At 38.9% G+C, this 18,350-nt stretch overlaps 1 protein-coding gene across 3 annotated transcripts in view; it reads right to left on the bottom strand.

Annotated features, from left to right (window-relative positions):
• Positions 1-562: 562 nt before the first annotated feature.
• rasal2 (RAS protein activator like 2) overlaps positions 563-18,350 on the bottom strand; it is a 45,202-nt gene continuing 27,414 nt past the window's right edge. The window contains exons 7-18 of one of the 3 annotated variants that reach the window (XM_072688254.1): positions 17,500-17,598; positions 16,801-17,355; positions 15,531-15,675; positions 14,914-15,058; positions 14,546-14,782; positions 13,936-14,137; positions 12,780-12,979; positions 8,955-9,894; positions 6,478-6,612; positions 6,171-6,373; positions 5,842-5,929; positions 563-1,699 (exon numbers count right to left, since the gene is read on the bottom strand). In XM_072688254.1, the coding sequence (XP_072544355.1) occupies positions 1,532-1,699; positions 5,842-5,929; positions 6,171-6,373; positions 6,478-6,612; positions 8,955-9,894; positions 12,780-12,979; positions 13,936-14,137; positions 14,546-14,782; positions 14,914-15,058; positions 15,531-15,675; positions 16,801-17,355; positions 17,500-17,598 (3,117 nt within the window). In that variant the 3' untranslated portion in view covers positions 563-1,531. The remainder of the gene's footprint in view (positions 1,700-5,841; positions 5,930-6,170; positions 6,374-6,477; positions 6,613-8,954; positions 9,895-12,779; positions 12,980-13,935; positions 14,138-14,545; positions 14,783-14,913; positions 15,059-15,530; positions 15,676-16,800; positions 17,356-17,499; positions 17,599-18,350) is intronic. The other 2 variants (XM_072688255.1, XM_072688256.1) reach the window with 2 other exon arrangements.

Below are 18,350 nucleotides of genomic sequence, written 5' to 3'. Positions count from 1 at the left end.
TCACTCAGTTATGGTTTGATATAAGTTACATCATCAAAAATTGAATAAAGAAATCATTAAAAAAAAGGTTATGGGCTTTTCCTCCAATATATGTTAACATCTGCATGTTCATTTTAAGCTGTCTATAGATCATTTTAAAATCCTTTTCAGTATTGATGAGATGTTCAGCTGTCATTTTTCCGAAAAGAAAAAAATAACATAACATGTTCTTTTCTGAGACAAATTAGTTTAGTAAGACAATTTACTGTCATGTTTGCAGTTTCATCCAAAAGGGAAAAACACCAAACAAGAACAGCAGCTAATAACAGCCTAGATTTTAGCTTAGTATATTCAGTGACATTGCAGTATAGCATTGTTCTGCACCTGTTTCAGCTTAAGAAGCACTTGCACATTGGTTAATGACATATACCCACAGAACATTGTAAAGTACAGGTGGGGAACACTGAGCTGAAAACATAACCAATTAATACAACTTCTCTCATTTGCACCAATGTCCCTTTTTTATTAATACTTTAATATTTAATTCAAACTGAATTTAAAAACATTCCGGAGAACCACAGAGAACCACAAAACACCTTTATTCTTTCTTCAAACTCCAAACAGGTTACATAACCGTAAAAAGCTGCAAAATGCTTTCAAGGTCTTTGTGCTACAAAAATATAGTTAGACTAAGAGTGCAAATTGAATTCAAATCAGTGCAGTTTAGCCTTGGTCAGACATGAATATTTATCTGGATAAGAGGGCAGTAATCTTACAGTCAGTTTGTCACACAGGTTGAATAAAGGCTTCATGTGTATAAAACATTTCAGAATTGAGTGCTGGTGATTAGTTAGCTCTGACTGTGTTAACATTAATTTTTATGCCAGTGTAGAAAGGAACATCATTCTTAGTTTGAGAAACTTCATTCGTCTGATCCTGGGTGAAGGCAGTTCATATGGTGGAAATGATCTGCCTAATTAATTAATACACCAAATGGAAAATGTTCATGAAAGAAGTCAGTTCACTGGCAGCCTACTGAATTTGACTGGCTGCCTGTTAAATTTAGGTTATCTAAAAGCAAAATAACCCTTTGTGAGAATAAGAAAAACAAAATAAAAGAGTTAGAAAACTGAGTGCATAAAACTGCCTTCTATTTTTCGACTTTCAATTTCACTTATCCGTCCATTCACAAAGGCATGACCCTTTTAATCTTTACTCTATGATATATATACATCTCAATATATCATATCTTAAAACAAGTCTTACAGATAAACAATACTTAAAAAAACTTCAACACTGGAATTATCATCTTCATTTATGGGTGTATCAGTATTTAATAATCATAAGTCATATACAGTTAAACCTCCTATGCAATTTACTTTATCTCCAGTAGCATCTCTGTACAAGAGCAATACAGTGTACATGTACATACATCTATGTACATTTACATCCAAACATTCTAGGCAGACATGTTATATAGTAGTCAGAAATATGGCGGCATGTCTTTGTCCAAAGCTCTGGGATTGCTAGCACGCCTGTGTCTGAGCAGCAGTCAGCAGCTACTGTTTTTGAACTCGCCATTTTCTGTGATGGAGAGCTTGGTAGGGCTGGTGGACGAAAGGCCATTGCGGATATTGTGCATGCTGTAGCGTTCTTTGACCTGAGTGAGGGCGCTCATGAGCCGTGCGTTAGCTGTATCCAAGGAGCTGATCCGCTTCTCCTGAAACACACATGCACACACACACACACACACACACACACACACACACACACACACACACACACACACACACACACACACACACACACATATCAGTCTATGTAGACACAACAGTAAATATGCATTGCCTGGGAAAACATTTTAATCAACAAATTTTCAATTCCCCACCCTGGTTGTGAAGTACCTCTGCCCTGCATATTTCACCTGTTCTAATGCACCTGACTGAACTAACCCACTAATTGATCAATTTGTGCCCCACTTTGCTCTGTTGGACCAGCTTTACAGAACGCCACCAATATTCCTATTGAACCTAATGGGAAATGGGAAAAGGCAAAACTTTAATATATATTTATGTATCTATCTATCCATAAGAAAATTTAAAAAGCAGTTTGTATAGAGTCCTTAACAATGTTGGGTTTCAGGTTTGAAATTGTACCATACTGGACACCTATCCTAAAATCTATTCTAAAACTATGACTTTTATACACATTCAAAGCTTTGCAGAATACAGCAATAATTCTATTAAGTAATGAAAAAACTCTAATGCAGAATATGTTTTCCATGTGTATAAATATAAATTATATTTATACACATAGAAAACAATATTATTCGGCACTAGAGGTTTTCATTACTCAAGAGAATTATTGATTTATTCTGTAAAGCTTTTCCAACTCAGCAACAGTAATTTAAATAATACTATATTTGAAGGAGGAGAACCTGAATTAACATGAACACAAATAAAAACAATATGCCAAATAATGGCTGTTTAGAATGGTGATGATTTGTGATAAACAGAATCTCTTGTGTTCAGAAATGGAGACTGAATTAATCATAAATCAGATGCTACACAAAATTGTATACACAATCATATGTCATGCCAAGTGCCCGAATATAGGATGCTACCCAGTCTAATGTGGATCAGAAAAACACACTCTTAAGTACACATTTTAACCCTTAGGCTGGGCCAGGTGTACATCTGGTTATACACCTGCTGAGTTGGTAACAAGCATCACCAAAATAAATCACCTACTAAGAGAGATTTCTATGAGCCAGCCAGGTAAATGGCTACCTTATAAATGAACATAACTCCACTCCCAGTAATAATAAAATGCGGATTAAGACTTGTTAGTCCCCGGCAGAAATACATCAGAGATTAGTCAAAAATCTTTTTTACCTCTTTATTACCTCTACTTACTACATTTCAAAAGAAAAATCTGGCAGGTTTGTTGTAGTGACATATTCTTTCCATTTTGTAAAGATGGATTTAATGGTGCTCCGTCAAATGTTCACGGCATGGGATATTTTTCTATAACCCAACATTGATCTGTACTTCTCCAAAAGGGTGTCCCTGACCTGTTTGGAGTGCTCCTTGATCTTAATGGAGCTACTTGCTTGGTTGTGGCCCTTGCTTAGTTTTGTTGCAAACTCTAGGGCCTTTCAGAATAGATACAGTGAGTCCAAGAAGTATTTGATCCCTTGCTGATTTTCTTTGTTTGCCCACTAATAAAGACACTATCCTTCTGCACTTTTAATGGTAGATATATTCTAACATGGAGAGACAGAATATCAAGACAAAAATCCAGAATATAATTTTAAAGAATATATTTTAATTAATTTGTATTTCAATGAGGAAAATAAGTATTTGATCCCTCTTGCCAAACACACTCAATACTTAGTGGCAAAGCCTTTGTTTGCAAGCACAGCGGTGAGACGTTTGTTGTAGTTAACCACAAGTTTAGCACACACACCAGGGGGAATTTTGGCCCACTCTTCTTTGCAGATCCTCTCTAAATCATGAAGGTTGGTGGGCTGTCGCTTGGCAACTCTGACCTTCAGCTCCCTCCATAGATTTTCGATCGGATTGAGGTCTGGCGACTGGCTGGGCCACTCCATGACCTTAATGTGATTTTTCTTGAGCCAATCCTTTGTTGCCTTTGCTGTATGTTTAGGGTCGTTATCATGTTGGAAGACCCAACCACGGCCCATTTTCAGATCCCTGGCAGAGGGGAGGAGGTTGTCCCTCAGGATTGTGCGGTACATGGCTCCATCCATCTTCCCAGTGATGCGGTGAAGTAGCCCTGTACCCTTGGCAGAGAAACACCCCCAAAACATTATGCTTCCACCTCCATGCTTGACGGTGGGCACAGTGTTCTTGGGGTCATAGGCAGCATTTTTCTTCCTCCACACATGGCGGGTGGAGTTGAGGCCAAAAAGTTCAATTTTGGTCTCGTCTGACCACAAAACCTTCTCCCAATAACTTGGTTCATCTTTCAAATGATCATTGGCATACTTGAGGCGCGCCTCCACATGTGCTCTCTTCAGCAGGGGTACCTTTCGGGCACTGCAGGATGTGAATCCATTGTTGCGCAAAGTGTTGCCAATTGTTTCCTTGCAAACTGTGGTCCCAGCTGCCTTCAGGTCATTTGCTAACTCCTGCCGAGTGGTTGCAGGACGATTTCTGACTGTTCTCAGCATCATTGCCACCCCACGAGGCGAAATCTTCTTTGGAGCACCGGGCCGAGGTCTGTTGATTGTCATGTTATACTCTTTAAACTTTCTGATAATTGCACCAATAGTTGTTACTTTCACATCCAACACCTTACTAATCTTTTTGTAGCCCATTCCAGCTTTGTGAAGGTCAACAATTCTGACTCTGAGGTCCTGTGACAGCTCTTTGGTTTTACCCATGTTGGAGACTTGAAATCTGTGTGATCTGTCTGATTCTGTGGACAGGTGTTTTTCACACAAGTGATTAGTGAGAACAGGTGGCTTCAGGTCAGGTAACAAGTTGATTGGGAGTGTCTAACTGGTCTGTAAAAGCCAGAACTGCTAATGAATACTAAGGGATCAAATACTTATTTCACTCCATGAAATACAAATCAATTAATATATATTCCTTAGATTTATTTTCTGGATTTTCTTTTTAATATTCTGTCTCTCCATGTAAGAATACATCTACCATTAAAAGTATAGAATGATCATGTCTTTATTAGTGGGCCAACGAAGAAAATCAGCAAGGGATCAAATACTTCTTGGACTCACTGTATATATACACACACTTTAAACTGAGATCACGTGACACTTTTTGCAAACAGGTGGACTAATAATGTGACTTCTAAAAGGTAATTGTTAGAGGCTTCATAGAAAAGGGGGCGAATACATATGCACATTTTTTTTTTTTTTTTTAAACAATCTTCCAGGTTGTAATGCAACAAAATAGAAAAAAAACACTTGCAAGGCACATGAGCCCCCTCCATGTTTCACAGTAGGTCCAACGTTCTTTTCCTTTTTTCTGTATGCTTTATTTGTGCGTCTATGAACATGGAGTTGATGCGACCAGCTCCAGTTTTGTCTCATCTGTCCAAAGGACATTCTCCCAGAATCTTTGTGGCTAGTCAATATACATTTTAAAAAAAATCCTTTTTCATCAGTTCCTAGTCATAGTCTTCCATTAGATCCACTTTGGCTAAGACAGTGACAGATTGTGTGATCTAACAATTATTTACCTTGACCTTGTAGTTCACCTCTAATCTCTTTGGTTACCATTAGTATTTTTTGCCTCTTCAATTCCTCATCAATTTTCCTCTTGCGGCCGCATCCAGGGAGGCTACAGTCCCAAAGATCCTAAACGTCTGATTAACATGTAGTGGAGTCAGAGGTGTTCATGATTACTGAGGTATGTTTCGAAAGCTTCATTTGTGCAGGCATAAGATACCTAGGCTTGCTTCTAAGATTTCAAACACCTTTGAAGTCAGTAGCTGCCATTATTAATTTTAGAAATGTGGATAAATATATTTTTTCTTTTAGTTGACTTCTGGAAAATGACACCAATTGATTGATAGTACTGGGAAACTGCAATAAATTCTTCAATAAATCATCTTATGCTACATTCACACAGCAGGTAAAAGCGGCCCAAATCTTGAGCACATTCTCTATAATAAGCCTATCTTGTTAGTAAATGGAACTCCTTGATAGCGCCTGTGATGCTGACCAAGACAAAACATTATATGCCAAGTTTATGTGAAGCATTGTTCTTTTGGGCATTTGCATCATTTTGGAGGATGAACTGTATGAACTGTTATAAGAAAGACAGATGCAGTGCACATTAAAAATATAATTTAATAAGAAAAGCTTTGTCGTACCTGTGCATCAATGATCTTCTGCTTGGCATCAATGACTGACTGCATCTCTGCATGATCTCTTTTCAGCTCCTCTTCCACTGCCATTAATCTGAATATGAAAAAAGATTATTACTGACAATTATTGTTATTGTTATATTGAAATTATTGGCAATACATTGAGCCATATAAGCAGTACATTTGTAGAGAGCTGAATTTAAAACCAACATGGTACGTGAAAAAAAAAAGAGAAGAAATTGATCCAAACCATGACTGTATAAAAAAAAAAAAAAAAAAAAAAATATATATATATGTGTTTTGAAAATATTTGCAATCAGAACACATATACGCACCTGCAGATAATGCTTTTCATCTGGTTGTCCTTTTCCTCCTGCTGTCTGCGCAGGCGCTCCTCACTCTCCTCCAGGCGAGCCTTGTACTCCATCAGGAGTTTTTGCATCTGCTGCTCTTGTGCCAGAAGCCGCCGTTCATACTCTTCCAGTCGGCGGCCGGACACAAGCAGACGCTCCTTTAGTTTAAAGATCTCCTGCTCATACTGCAGAGGAAAAGAGAACACGGTCAGGAAGACAATTTAGACATGCAAACATGCTTGTCACAGTAGTTTTGGGTTACACCAAACCTGTCACTACAGCTGCTCACCTTCTCCACATGCTTGCTCTCCTCTCTGCTCTGGACGTCCTCCTCATCTTCCTCATACTGCCCGTTATTCAGCACCCATGCGGCCGTCCTCTCTACTGGAGACATGGTCACTGACTCAACAGGAGACTGCTCCTGCTTTAGGTGTACACAAACAAGGAAAGATTCCCAAAGAACTGAATTTTCTGGAAAAACATAAACTGGGCTTTTAGCTAATTAAATACATTTTTGGCCATGTTAAACATTCTCAGTTGGCAGTTCTCCGAGGTAGCAAATTAATATTAGTCCACCTTCCTGCATTATTTCTACTACTACTAGCAATAACAAAAAAAGAATGCTTAACTAATATTTGAAATAAACATGATTCAAGAAAATCAAGTTAATTTACATTTTAACATGAATATAGATACATTTGAAATATATAAATCTTTTTGAAATTACAGGGAGGGAAAACAAGATGATAGGACTGTATCGGACCGTGTATTCTTACTGAACCATCACGGTAGAGGGATTATGATTTGGTGCACACAGTTGCATGGAAAATATATGGTAAGGGCTATTAAAGTAAATACGGTAATTTCACAAGCGCAAGTGCCAAGTGACTTAAACTGGCTGGGGGATTTGCATGATAGTGAAAAAATTGTGTTTTTTAAGTATTGCTAAAACATAACTTTTTTGTTTTTCTCCCCATTGTACCATATTCATACAGCCGTGTGAGCAGAACGATGACTTCTGTGTACCGTTACATTTATACTAAATAAACAATTATACTAAATTTTCCCCCTCCCAAAAAAGTAGTGAAAAGTGAATTTCCATTACTAACCTGACACATTCTGTGTACTCATAAATAACACTTAATTTAATAATTTAAGCAGAATTTTTTACTTTTGTTTTGAACTTGATCACATTTACTGCTGAAAAATTTAAAAATGACAAATTTTCAGATCTCTCTACTATCTCAAAAAAAACATTTAGGCCAGAGGTAAAATTTCCTGGATTCCCAGGATAAGTAAACTTAGCATTTAACCAATCACAGCACCATGATGTCTACATGGATTTCGTATACAACTTGCGCGTTGCAATTCCCTGACCACTAAATCTGAATATTGCCTCCATATTGTGTCTCTAAGGCGCATATAAGACTTTATACTAGAAAGAAATCTTAAGAGAAATCTTGCACAACAGTGACTTGCAAAACTGAGCATTTGCCCGGCAATGCACCTCATTATGAATTTGCTAATATGATGTTTCATCCATTAAAATGTGCAAATGCTGCTACTAAGTGTATATAACAAAAATATTTCATAGTTGTATACATAAAAAAAGGAGATTTTAAGAGAGCCACAGGGTGGGGGTGCTGTGGAAGCTCACAAATTGGAGATGCCACACTCTGAAAACAGGTGGGTCAAAAAAAACAAAAAACAAAAAAACCCAACAACAACAACAAAAAAACACAGTACTGATGAGTGTATTCAAATGAAGGGGAAACCTGCACAAAACTACTAAATGTGGATAGGTAGCCAAGCTAGCTGAGAAAAGACTTGTTTAGTGAGTGGGTTACAGATCTAAAACCACTGAAATAAATGTTTTTTAAAATTTCAAATTTTAAAAATGTTTTTGGTAACAGACATTTAGGTTAAATATAAAATACCTGCATAGGTATCATGATTAAAACATTAATATAAAATATAAATTAGTATAAAACGTAGTTGAAAGAGGATACATTTTGCATGTTTTTTTGGACGATATTAGTAAAGTAAAAAGCAAATGACCTCCCTTTCGAGCAAAAGATGCTGTGCGTGCATTTCTAAAGGGGGTGCTTCTCCTGGCGGGGGGTGCTGAATCACCACAACGTGGGTAACAAGGCCAATTTCAGATTACCATGGTCTCACGTTAACCGCTTCCCGGCTTGCACTGTAGGTGAAGTTTATAGGGTCAAAGTGGCCACACCAATACATCTTCCTTTTCGTATCTGCACTGAGCTCTTTGGACCATCCCATTGTACTGTGTGTTGATCAAACCAATTAATAGTGCATATCTCAACCCTCCTGTTGTATGCTCATTCTGCCATCTGTTTTCTTGTCCATGGTCGGTTTATGTCATTTGTCATGAAAGGCTTACATGGGATGTTGTGAGTCTAACCATGTTTTTATATGCCACTGTAGGTTAAAGTCAATAAGCATCTTATTTACTGTTTGGCATCTGATTCAGCTCTAGACAAGTGTGAACGTTAATATTTAATTCTGCACCCTAGAAAGCAAGGACTTGCATCCATTTTACTGGTTTAGCTTTACTGGTTCAGCCATTTTACTGGTTAAGAATGTATGTCTAGGTCTGCATATTGTTACTAACAACTTACTACTACTCTTACAGTATACTACCTTTGTTACTGTTCTCGTAGTCCTTTAAGTGGAGAAAACCTTTTACAATGAATTAACCAACGAAAAGTAAGAGAAGCAAACTACTGAGAGAGCATGTACCTGTCTGTTTGAGCGCCCGCATGGGCCTGGGCTGTCCCGGGAGCATGTTGACTGTTGTCTGGAGTATGCACCGCTCTGCTGCTGGGACCCCATATTGACACTGCTGCTACTGTGCAGTGAAGTGCTGTGGGGAAGTGACTTAGGCATCCGCAAACTTCCATTTCCTGCTGTTGCCTGGCCTCGGCACTGCTGCTCCACTTTGATGATGTGTGCTGTGCCAGCACTGCGCTGCCTAGCCTCGGCCATGGCCTGGACCTCTGGGGACCAAAGGTTGGGTTCGCTAAGGACCAGTGGTGCCTCTTCATCACCCTGCAGGCTTCTGTGACCTGCACCTCCCTCATCCACACTACTGGCAGCAGATGGCATGTGGTTCCTGGGTGTGGCACCAGGGCTGGCACTGCGTGAGCTGCCTGTGGTGCTGAGGTTTTCAGAGCTGGAGTTGGGCTGCAGGTGTCCAATCAGGCGTGCTTGTGCTCCATGCAAATTGCTAAGGTGGTAGACGGGGTTCTGGAAGCACAGTGGCTGCAGGCTGTGCTGCTGGCTTACAGATGAGTGTAGTGGCCTTCGCACTTGTGGCGCACTCTGAGGCAAGTTGACCCCTGGTGCAGCCGATGCTTTGGGCTGAAGCTGTTGCTGCTTGGGACGGTGAAAGTGAGGAGGTGGGGGTGGTAGCTGATCAATGGATGTTTGGGAGTCCAACATGCTTAACCTTGGTGGTGTTTCGTGAAGAGGAAGTGATCTCACAGGGCCCTGGAGAAGATGAGAGTCCTTGAGGTCCATGAGGGAAATGCTGCGGCCATTGGGGAGGGGGCTCTCTTGGTCCTCCTTATCTGAAAAGCTCATGCTGTGCAGGGAGGGCTGCTGACCCAGTAAAAGTGGCTTCACTGGCACCAAAGCCTCAATGTGCTCTTGGACTGGAGATTTGACATTCAGGATTTCACTAAACAAACAAAACATCGTAAATGTTTGTCAAATGTAAAGTGTCAAATATTCACTAATGCATTTACAAAGTCTAATATTGTGAAAAAATTAGTAAAATAGTAAAAAAGGTAATCTATATGTCCAATACATGTAAAGTGACATATTTCAGGGCTGTTCAGTTTTACTTGAAAATCAGAAATCCAGTCTCTCAATTCTTTTAGAATATTTCATTTTGAGTAAAATACTATTTAAAACAGTATAACTACCATTTAAATTTAATCTCTCAATCTAGTTCAACACATACAACCACAATCATGGGGAAGACGACGCTGACATAATGAGAAAAACTCAACCCAGCACTACAGACGAGCTGAAGGCCACTATTAAAGGAACCTGGGCTTTAATAACATCTCTTCATAACAAGCTGATTGCCACAATGCCATGCTGCTTTGATACAGTAATTTGTAGTAAAGAGAGAACCAACCAAATAGGGTATAGATAGGGTATAAATGAATATACTTGTCAGAAGTTGAACATTTCAATAATGTACATCCTTTTTCATTTGATCTTCAGAAATATTCTAACAATTTGAAATACTGGATCATTTAACATGTTTAATAATATTTTTCCCAAACCGGTGATACAAGTGCTGCATTTTTTTTTTCAATAAATTGAGTGATTTTCATGTTTTATCTTGTTCTCTTTATCTTAAATGACATTTTGTTGACAAGATGTGAATCAATGTTTTTAAAGTGTAAACTAATGAAAAGAGCAACTGACAGGAGAAGACAAACACAACTGCTTGACTACAAAGGTAAAATCTATCCTATGGCAATATTTTAATTACTCTTAAGCACTGAAATAGGACTTTTTAAACTATTTAAATATGAGTGATGTCATGTTAAAAGTAAAGTGAGTCCCCAGAGCTGAGGATGTTGCTTGTTTGGTGCTTTCCCATTGAGCAGTGCACTATGGCTTGGTGTGACTTATAATCTGAATCCATACTCGGGTTGAGTGCCCGTTTCAATTTCCCATTGCAAAATAAATAAAAGTAGGAGAGGCACTCTCCCTGCCATTTTGGTCTCATTACATGGAACTAATTTACAAATGTATGTAATCTTAATTGTAATCTTGTGTCATTTAGCACACTTGAGTGAGTACACACATATATTTATTAACAAGTTGAAGTTGTCTAAGGTTATCTGCTTTTTACTAATACTAGCTACTTGGCTAACTGCTGTTAGAGTCTGAATTAAATAATAAAAAAATAAATGACCAGGGTAGTGAGAAATGCTAAAAGAGAACAAAAGTTTATAACTACCCCCAATTAAAAAAAAATTATATTTCCTTCTGTAGAACCCAGAACTACTTGTGTGATGTACAGAAGCAAACCTACTTTTAGTTTCATTATCTTTAGTATCACACATACAGTGGGGGAAAAAAAGTATTTAGTCAGTCACCAATTGTGCAAGTTCTCCCACTTAAAAAAAAATGAGAGAGGCCTGTACTTGACATTATAGGTAGACCTCAACTATGAGAGACAAAATGAGAAAAAACAATTCTGAAAATCACATTGTCTGATTTTTAAAGAATTTATTTGCAAATAATGGTGGAAAATAAGTATTTGGTCACCTACAAACAAGCAAGATTTCTGGCTGTCACAGACCTGTAACAACTTCTTTAAGAGGTTTCTCTGTCCTCCACTCATTACCTGTATTAATGGCACCTGTTTGAACTCGTTAACAGTATAAAAGACACCTGCCCACAACCTCAAACAGTCACACTCCAAACTCCACTATGGTGAAGAGCTGTCGAAGGACACCAGAAACAAAATTGTAGACCTGCACCAGGCTGGGAAGACTGAATCTGCAATAGGCAAGCATCTTGGTGTGAAGAAATCTACTGTGGGAGCAATAATCAGAAAATGGAAGACCTACAAGACCACTGCTAATCTCCATTGATCAGGGGCTCCACGCAAGATCTCAGCCCGTGGGGTCAAAATGATCACAAGAACGGTGAGCAAAAATCCCAGAACCAAAGTAAAACTGTTTGGTAGAACTGTTTGGTACAACTGGTAGAACTGTTTGGAGGAGAGTGAATGCTGAGTTGCATCCAAAGAACACCATACCAACTGTGAAGCATGGGGGTGACAACATCATGCTTTGGGGCCCTCTGCAAAGGGACAAGGACGACTGGTCCGTGTACATGAAAGAATGAATGGGGCCATGTATTGTGAGATTTTGAGTGCAAACCTCCTTCCATCAGCAATAGCATTGAAGATGAAACGTGGCTGGGTCTTTCAGCATGACAATGATCCCAAGCACACTGGCAGGGCAACAAAGGAGTGGCTTCGTAAAAAGCATTTCAAGGTTCTGGAGTGGCCTAGCCAGTCTCCAGATCTCAACCCCATAGAAAACCTTTGGAGGGAGTTGAAAGTCCGTGTTGCCCGCTGACAGCCCTAAAACATCACTGCTCTAGAGAAGATCTGCATGGAGGAATGGGCCAACATACCAGCAATGGTGTGTGCCAACCTTGTGAAGACTTACAGAAAACGTTTGACCTCTGTAATTGCCAACAAAGGATATATAACAAAGTATTGAGATGAACTTTTGTTATTGACCAAATACTTATTTCCCACCATTATTTGCAAATAAATTCTTTAAAAATCAGACAATGTGATTTTCTGATTTTTTTTTCTCATTTTGTCTCTCATAGTTGAGGTCTACCTATGATGTCAGTTACAGGCCTCTCTCATCTTTTTAAGTGGGAGAACTTTTGGAGTCACAATTGGTGACTGACTAAATACTTTCCCCACTATATAAGTACAATACAGGTTCAAGGATTCACAGCCATAATAGGTCATGCTATGGAACACAGCAATTCAGTGGATAGTGGCATATTTACCTGTCTGTTGGGTCCTCAAATATTCTTTGAAGTCCCGAGGAGATGCTGCCGCTGATGTCGTGGGTGGAGCTGTAGTCCTGGAAGTGTCTCAGCTGCTGCTGGATGGGCGTAGGGCTGGACAGCGAGTGTGTGATATCTCCAAGTATACGTGGCAGGGGCCCCAGTTTGGCCACCGTTGCCTGCAGGAAGGAATTGTCACCCTGGAGTTGCCGTGTTTGTTTGGGCCACGGTGGGCACAGCAACCAAAATGATTTTGAGGGGGCAGATGGTGGAGAAGAATTTTGATGGGTGGCATATAAGGTCACCATAATGCATTGGTGGCAGAACATAAAAAAGATGAAGAAAACAAAAAACAACAACAAAAAGGAGAGAGAACAATGGGGACAGAGAGGAAAACAAAAAAAGAAAACAAATTAGCAATAAATGGAAAAATAAACACATGCTTAGAAAAATGACCAGCCATTCCAAACAAATTTTAAAAAATGAATTTAAGCAGTCACATTCTAGTGCATGCAAAACATTAACCAAAAGTTATCACAAGACACAAGAAAGTGCTAAACTAATGACAAACATTTTACCAAAAGAAGTAATTAGTGCTTTTAAAATAACCAAGCGGTGAGGCTGAGTGCAAAGTCTGGCAGGAAGTAGAGTGGGGTTAGAGAAAGCCAAACCATGAAGGGGAGTGCATGTTTACATCAGCATTTTAACCAAACAACAGTTGTATGCCAGTGTGGGAATCTTTGGTTTTAGTTATATAGCCTGAACTGAAATGGCATAAATAATATACTATATACACAAGCTTACATACAAATACCAAACAATAGAGAAAGAATGGAAACAAATTACAAGATTAATTTAAACAACAAAAAACACACAGGCATAAGCCAATCAGTGGGGAGAAAATACATTTTGCACAAACTTAACCAGACACAACATGCTGGCAACACATTGGTGCACTCTTTCTTTTCATTCACATTTCGCTTGGGCCTTAGTAACACACATTGTTGTTACTTTTCACAGATCTGGGAAAATAATCATGTAACATAGCACCAGTTTTGTCAGACAGCAAATACTCATGCAAATACTCTGCCCCAACTCAGAGCTTCAGGGTGTTTTACCTTGTCTAGCCCCAACTCAGAGCTTCAGGGTGTTTTACCTTGTCTAGCTGTGACACCACCTCCCACAGTAAGGCGTGCAGCAGAGACAGCTCTCTGCCTAGGTCAATGTAGCCCTCGAAGCCTGGGGTGTTGGCGATAGTCTCAAGGTTAGAGATTTCCAGCAGGAAGCGGGTCATTCCTGCCCACTCATGCTCTAAGAAGTCATTCATAAAAGCCATGTATTCCTCTTTGTTGCCAAATCTGAGAACAAATTCCAAGCAAAGCAAGACATCAGTATTCCAACAGAATTTTTGGGGGGAAGTTTTTAAGAGTTTACATCAAGTAGACTGAAAATAACACTACATGCCAAAAGTAACTAACTTAAAAGTAAAAATAAACAGCAGATGAAGTAAAATATCACACTAGCATAGAATCATTTATTGGAGCTAATTATAGCCACCTGATCACACAAAAATGTTACTTTAAAATAAATCAAATGAAACAGGACAATGTAAAGGATCAACAAAACATTGTATGCATTTCTGCAAGTCAGTTTAAACTTAAGGTAGATAATAGTCAACTAACATGTTGGTTGTTTCCAAACATATTTGCAAAACTGTTGACTTAAGAGAAAGAATGACAAGCTGCATATGAGGTATATTTGCATACTTGGTGAAGTTGGCGAGGTTCTGGATAACTTTAGCAATTAGCGTGAGTGTGCGAGACGTGCGGTCATCAGGATATTCCTGCATGAGGCTAAAGAGGGAGGGCGACATAATTGCTGGACACAGGAAGCGCAGAAAGAGAGAGGCACTAATCAGCCGCTGGCTGATGTCCTGCTTCCCCCGAGACTGGCACTGCTGTTTCCATGTGGCAAACACTTCTTTCAACTCACGTGGGAACACGCTGTGCAAGACAGAATGAATTATTAGGAAAGACATACTTCCACACATTAAACAATCTCAATGTGGAAAGATGAAGACTGTGAATAAGTGTTCATGCATGTGAAAGTGTAGTTATTACAGAGTTGGCTGTACCAGTAGGAGTTGATTATCTTGCAGAATGCCAGCTCACAACACATTTTCAGGTTGCTCTGTTGTTCAGGCAGATCACTGCTGGAGCACTTTGATGGATCCACCTCACAGTTTTCATCTGACTCATACAGTGCCTTGATAAACTCCCCTTAAAAACAAATTGAAACAGATACCAATAAAGAAATAATAGAACAGTCACTTTTATTATCAATATAGCCTAGAATGGACACCTGATTGCTTTTTGAACTCTCCCTCTGACAGTGCTGATGAGGCCTGGTTCACATAGCAATGCGCTTCCCGATATCTAGCATGTTTCCGATATCTAGATATCCATCTAGAATAGATATCTAGAATCTGAAGCATTACCCCACTATATTACCCAAAGTGGCAGTAGCATTTTACGGCTTTGGCAGCTTTGACTAGTGCTATCAGGGCTATTACTAGTGGGCTGGGAGTGTGTACATTTTGTGGTGGTACATCTAGGGGTTGCTAGATTTCCTTTTCAATGAAGAGACAACACTATTTGAAGTTCATGGTATGTCACTCACATGCATCACACTCTCATTATGCAAAGGTACAGCTCTCCAATTTAGGGCATCTTTAGGTATCACCTTTCTTACCTAGTGCATCATGCAGGTACTTCTGGCCCACCAGTTTGAGGTATTCCTCTATGGCTTTAGTAGCCAGTGTGTTTTCCCTGAAGATCAGCACATCATGATCTGCACAGCGATCCAGCTCAGACATCACCAGGTCGGTCAGAAAGTCCTAAGGCAACAGAGACACTGTGTTTGAAATTCACTAGTTTACACAGGTCTTACTAGGTTTTATTGTGGGAAATGGTCACTGAAATATTACAAACTATTTTAATTACTGACAAATATTGTTGGGCTGCCATAGGCATTTGTGGAATATTGAGACAGACAGCATGCATATGCATTTATGTTTAAAATAAATGCTTATAACCTAGTTTATTTTTATTTCAGGATAAGCCTCTTCTTTATCTCTTTTTAAATATATAAAAAACTCAAAACTAAAGTAACAAAATAAATGGGTCAAAACTTTATTTTATTTATTATAAAATGGTAGGTCTTTTAAATTTCTCGCCTTCAACAAGCTTATTAGGCAACTGCATTTAAACTAACAAGTTGTCAAACTAAACACTGATTTAAATTATTAAATATTTCAGATGAAAAAGCAAATGTTTCAGCTTGTTTTAACAGTGAACCAATGTGGTCACATAGATTTTTTTTTTAGAAAGCGTGTCAGATAGCGCTGATAGAATCTAAAAATATATATTTATGATTTGCATTATTTAAATGCCCTTGTGCATTTTTGTAAGCTTCTGTCAGATTTACAAAATAAACCGTTCTCGACTGCTGGATTCTCAGTTGACTAACGTGTCTCTTTCAGGGGACAGTCCTATGAATAATTTTTACTGCCCACACAAATACCAGGTGCCTACATTATTTTTTTCTTGTTGATGTTTTCTCTGCGATGTAGCAGCTTGCCAGTGGGGGTTTAAGGTTCAGAGCCGTCGGCTGAGACTCTTGCTTACATGCATGATCTGAAAGGTGTTTATTACATTTACATTTATTGTGTTTAATTAGTGCAAGCTTTTTTATCTACATATTATTACTTGCACACTTTTTTCTATAATAAATATAAATGCTGTACACTTATTCTACTCCATAAGAAAGATGTTACTACAAATCAGGGCCAATATTGCCATATATGTCCATGATTAGTGTATGTAAACGTCTGACCACAACTGTAAGAATGTACAGAAAAGGCACATCCCTAGTTATGTTACTCATAATCAGTGAACAACTGCAGTACTAATTGTATTGTTCATCAACCAAGTTTGGGTCAGGGAGTGTGATGTGTATGTACCTTGGCCCTGCCTGTGCTCTGCAGAATGTGTATTAGTGCGCTTGCCATCTCCTCCTTATTCTTCACACTAATGACCGGCTCCAGGACTGAACACAGCATGGTGTAGTTGTTGGTCACAAACTCTGCGAACTCCTTATACTGCTCCATTGGCAAGATGGACACTGTTTGGAAGCGAGACTTTAAGCGGATAGAAGGGCCGCCACCCTTGGCCTTGCTGATGGTGGGTGTGCTGACTGGGTACCACTTTTCCACAAACTGTCGACCACTCACACTCTGCATGGGGATGTTAACTAGACCCACATAGTTGTTTTTGTCCTTCTTCTTTTTCTTGTCAGCATCACGATAGATGTGAATGGTGATGCTCTTAACAGTGGGGAGGCCCCCAAACTCAAACTGCTCACCCCAAAACAGGCAGTCAGAGCGCTGCTTGCTGGTGGTGCGGGCGTATAAGACATCGTCCAGGCACAGCTCACAGAAATACTTCTTCTTGGGTGGTAGGTCTTTGGCCTCGATGATCCACAGGCGAAGGATGTTCTCTGCCCGCCGGCAGTTGTCCTGAAGATGAGAGAATGTGACTGATTAAATAAAATTCATAAAATTATCATATAAAATTCTTATGGGCACTTAATCAATACTAGGAGAACAACGCATAAGTGGTTGCTCAGGGCTATGTGGACACAGGACATGTGCGACATGCACCTTATTTGGCTGCACAGTTCTCCTGAGGTTCTCTATCCATTTGTCTCTCTCAGAGGCTGAGGTGCAGCTGAAACACTTACTCCCACCAGAGTATGTTACCTGAAGACAGAAAAACAAGAAAAGTGGATGCAACTTTGAAAAGTAATCTATAGTGTCTAAATCAAAATAAATCAACATTAAGAGGGCAATATTTATCTGCATCATATATTTATCGCCAACAATTCTTTTGAATCACAAAAATGCCACAAAATATAAAAAATGCCTTTAAATCAATTTTCCATTGCTATGGAGATTATGCACAATTATGTATATATAGACTAAAGCAGTTGATACACTTCATCTTAATTAAACTTACAATTGTGTAATAAATATAAATGTCCGTATGTTAAATAATGTCCTCCTGCTCTAACAAAACAGAGTCTGTTTGTCCAAAAGTCGCTAGAAACCGACCTGATTTCATGCTTATTCCTGATGCATAGGTACAAATGTGAAAACCACTGGCATTAAGATACATTCTGATTTGTACTTTCATGCACATATTACACAATGTCAAATGACATTTTTATTTAAATAGCATCACACCCTTTTCTCATCCATGTCTTTGTGATCTACTTACAGCCTAAACCATATCCAGTTACTCCAGAAAGCAGAGTCCTTACAAGAACTACAAAATTATAAAAAAGTCTGGTTTTATAATCCCTAAACAGGCTGCCAGTCACAAAGCCTCATTTGTACCCAGAATTATTAAAGCTAATATAATGAAATTAAATGATTAATTACTTTTTTGTACAACCACCCCATTCTAGCCTTCTAGTCATTGTTATGGAAGTCTAAGCATACTTGTCATGCTT

This window comes from Salminus brasiliensis, chromosome 9, assembly GCF_030463535.1.
Source record: "Salminus brasiliensis chromosome 9, fSalBra1.hap2, whole genome shotgun sequence".
NCBI classification, from domain to species: Eukaryota; Metazoa; Chordata; class Actinopteri; order Characiformes; family Bryconidae; genus Salminus; species Salminus brasiliensis.
Note: the sequence above shows the minus strand (reverse complement) of the source record. Positions and strands in the feature narration are given on the sequence as shown.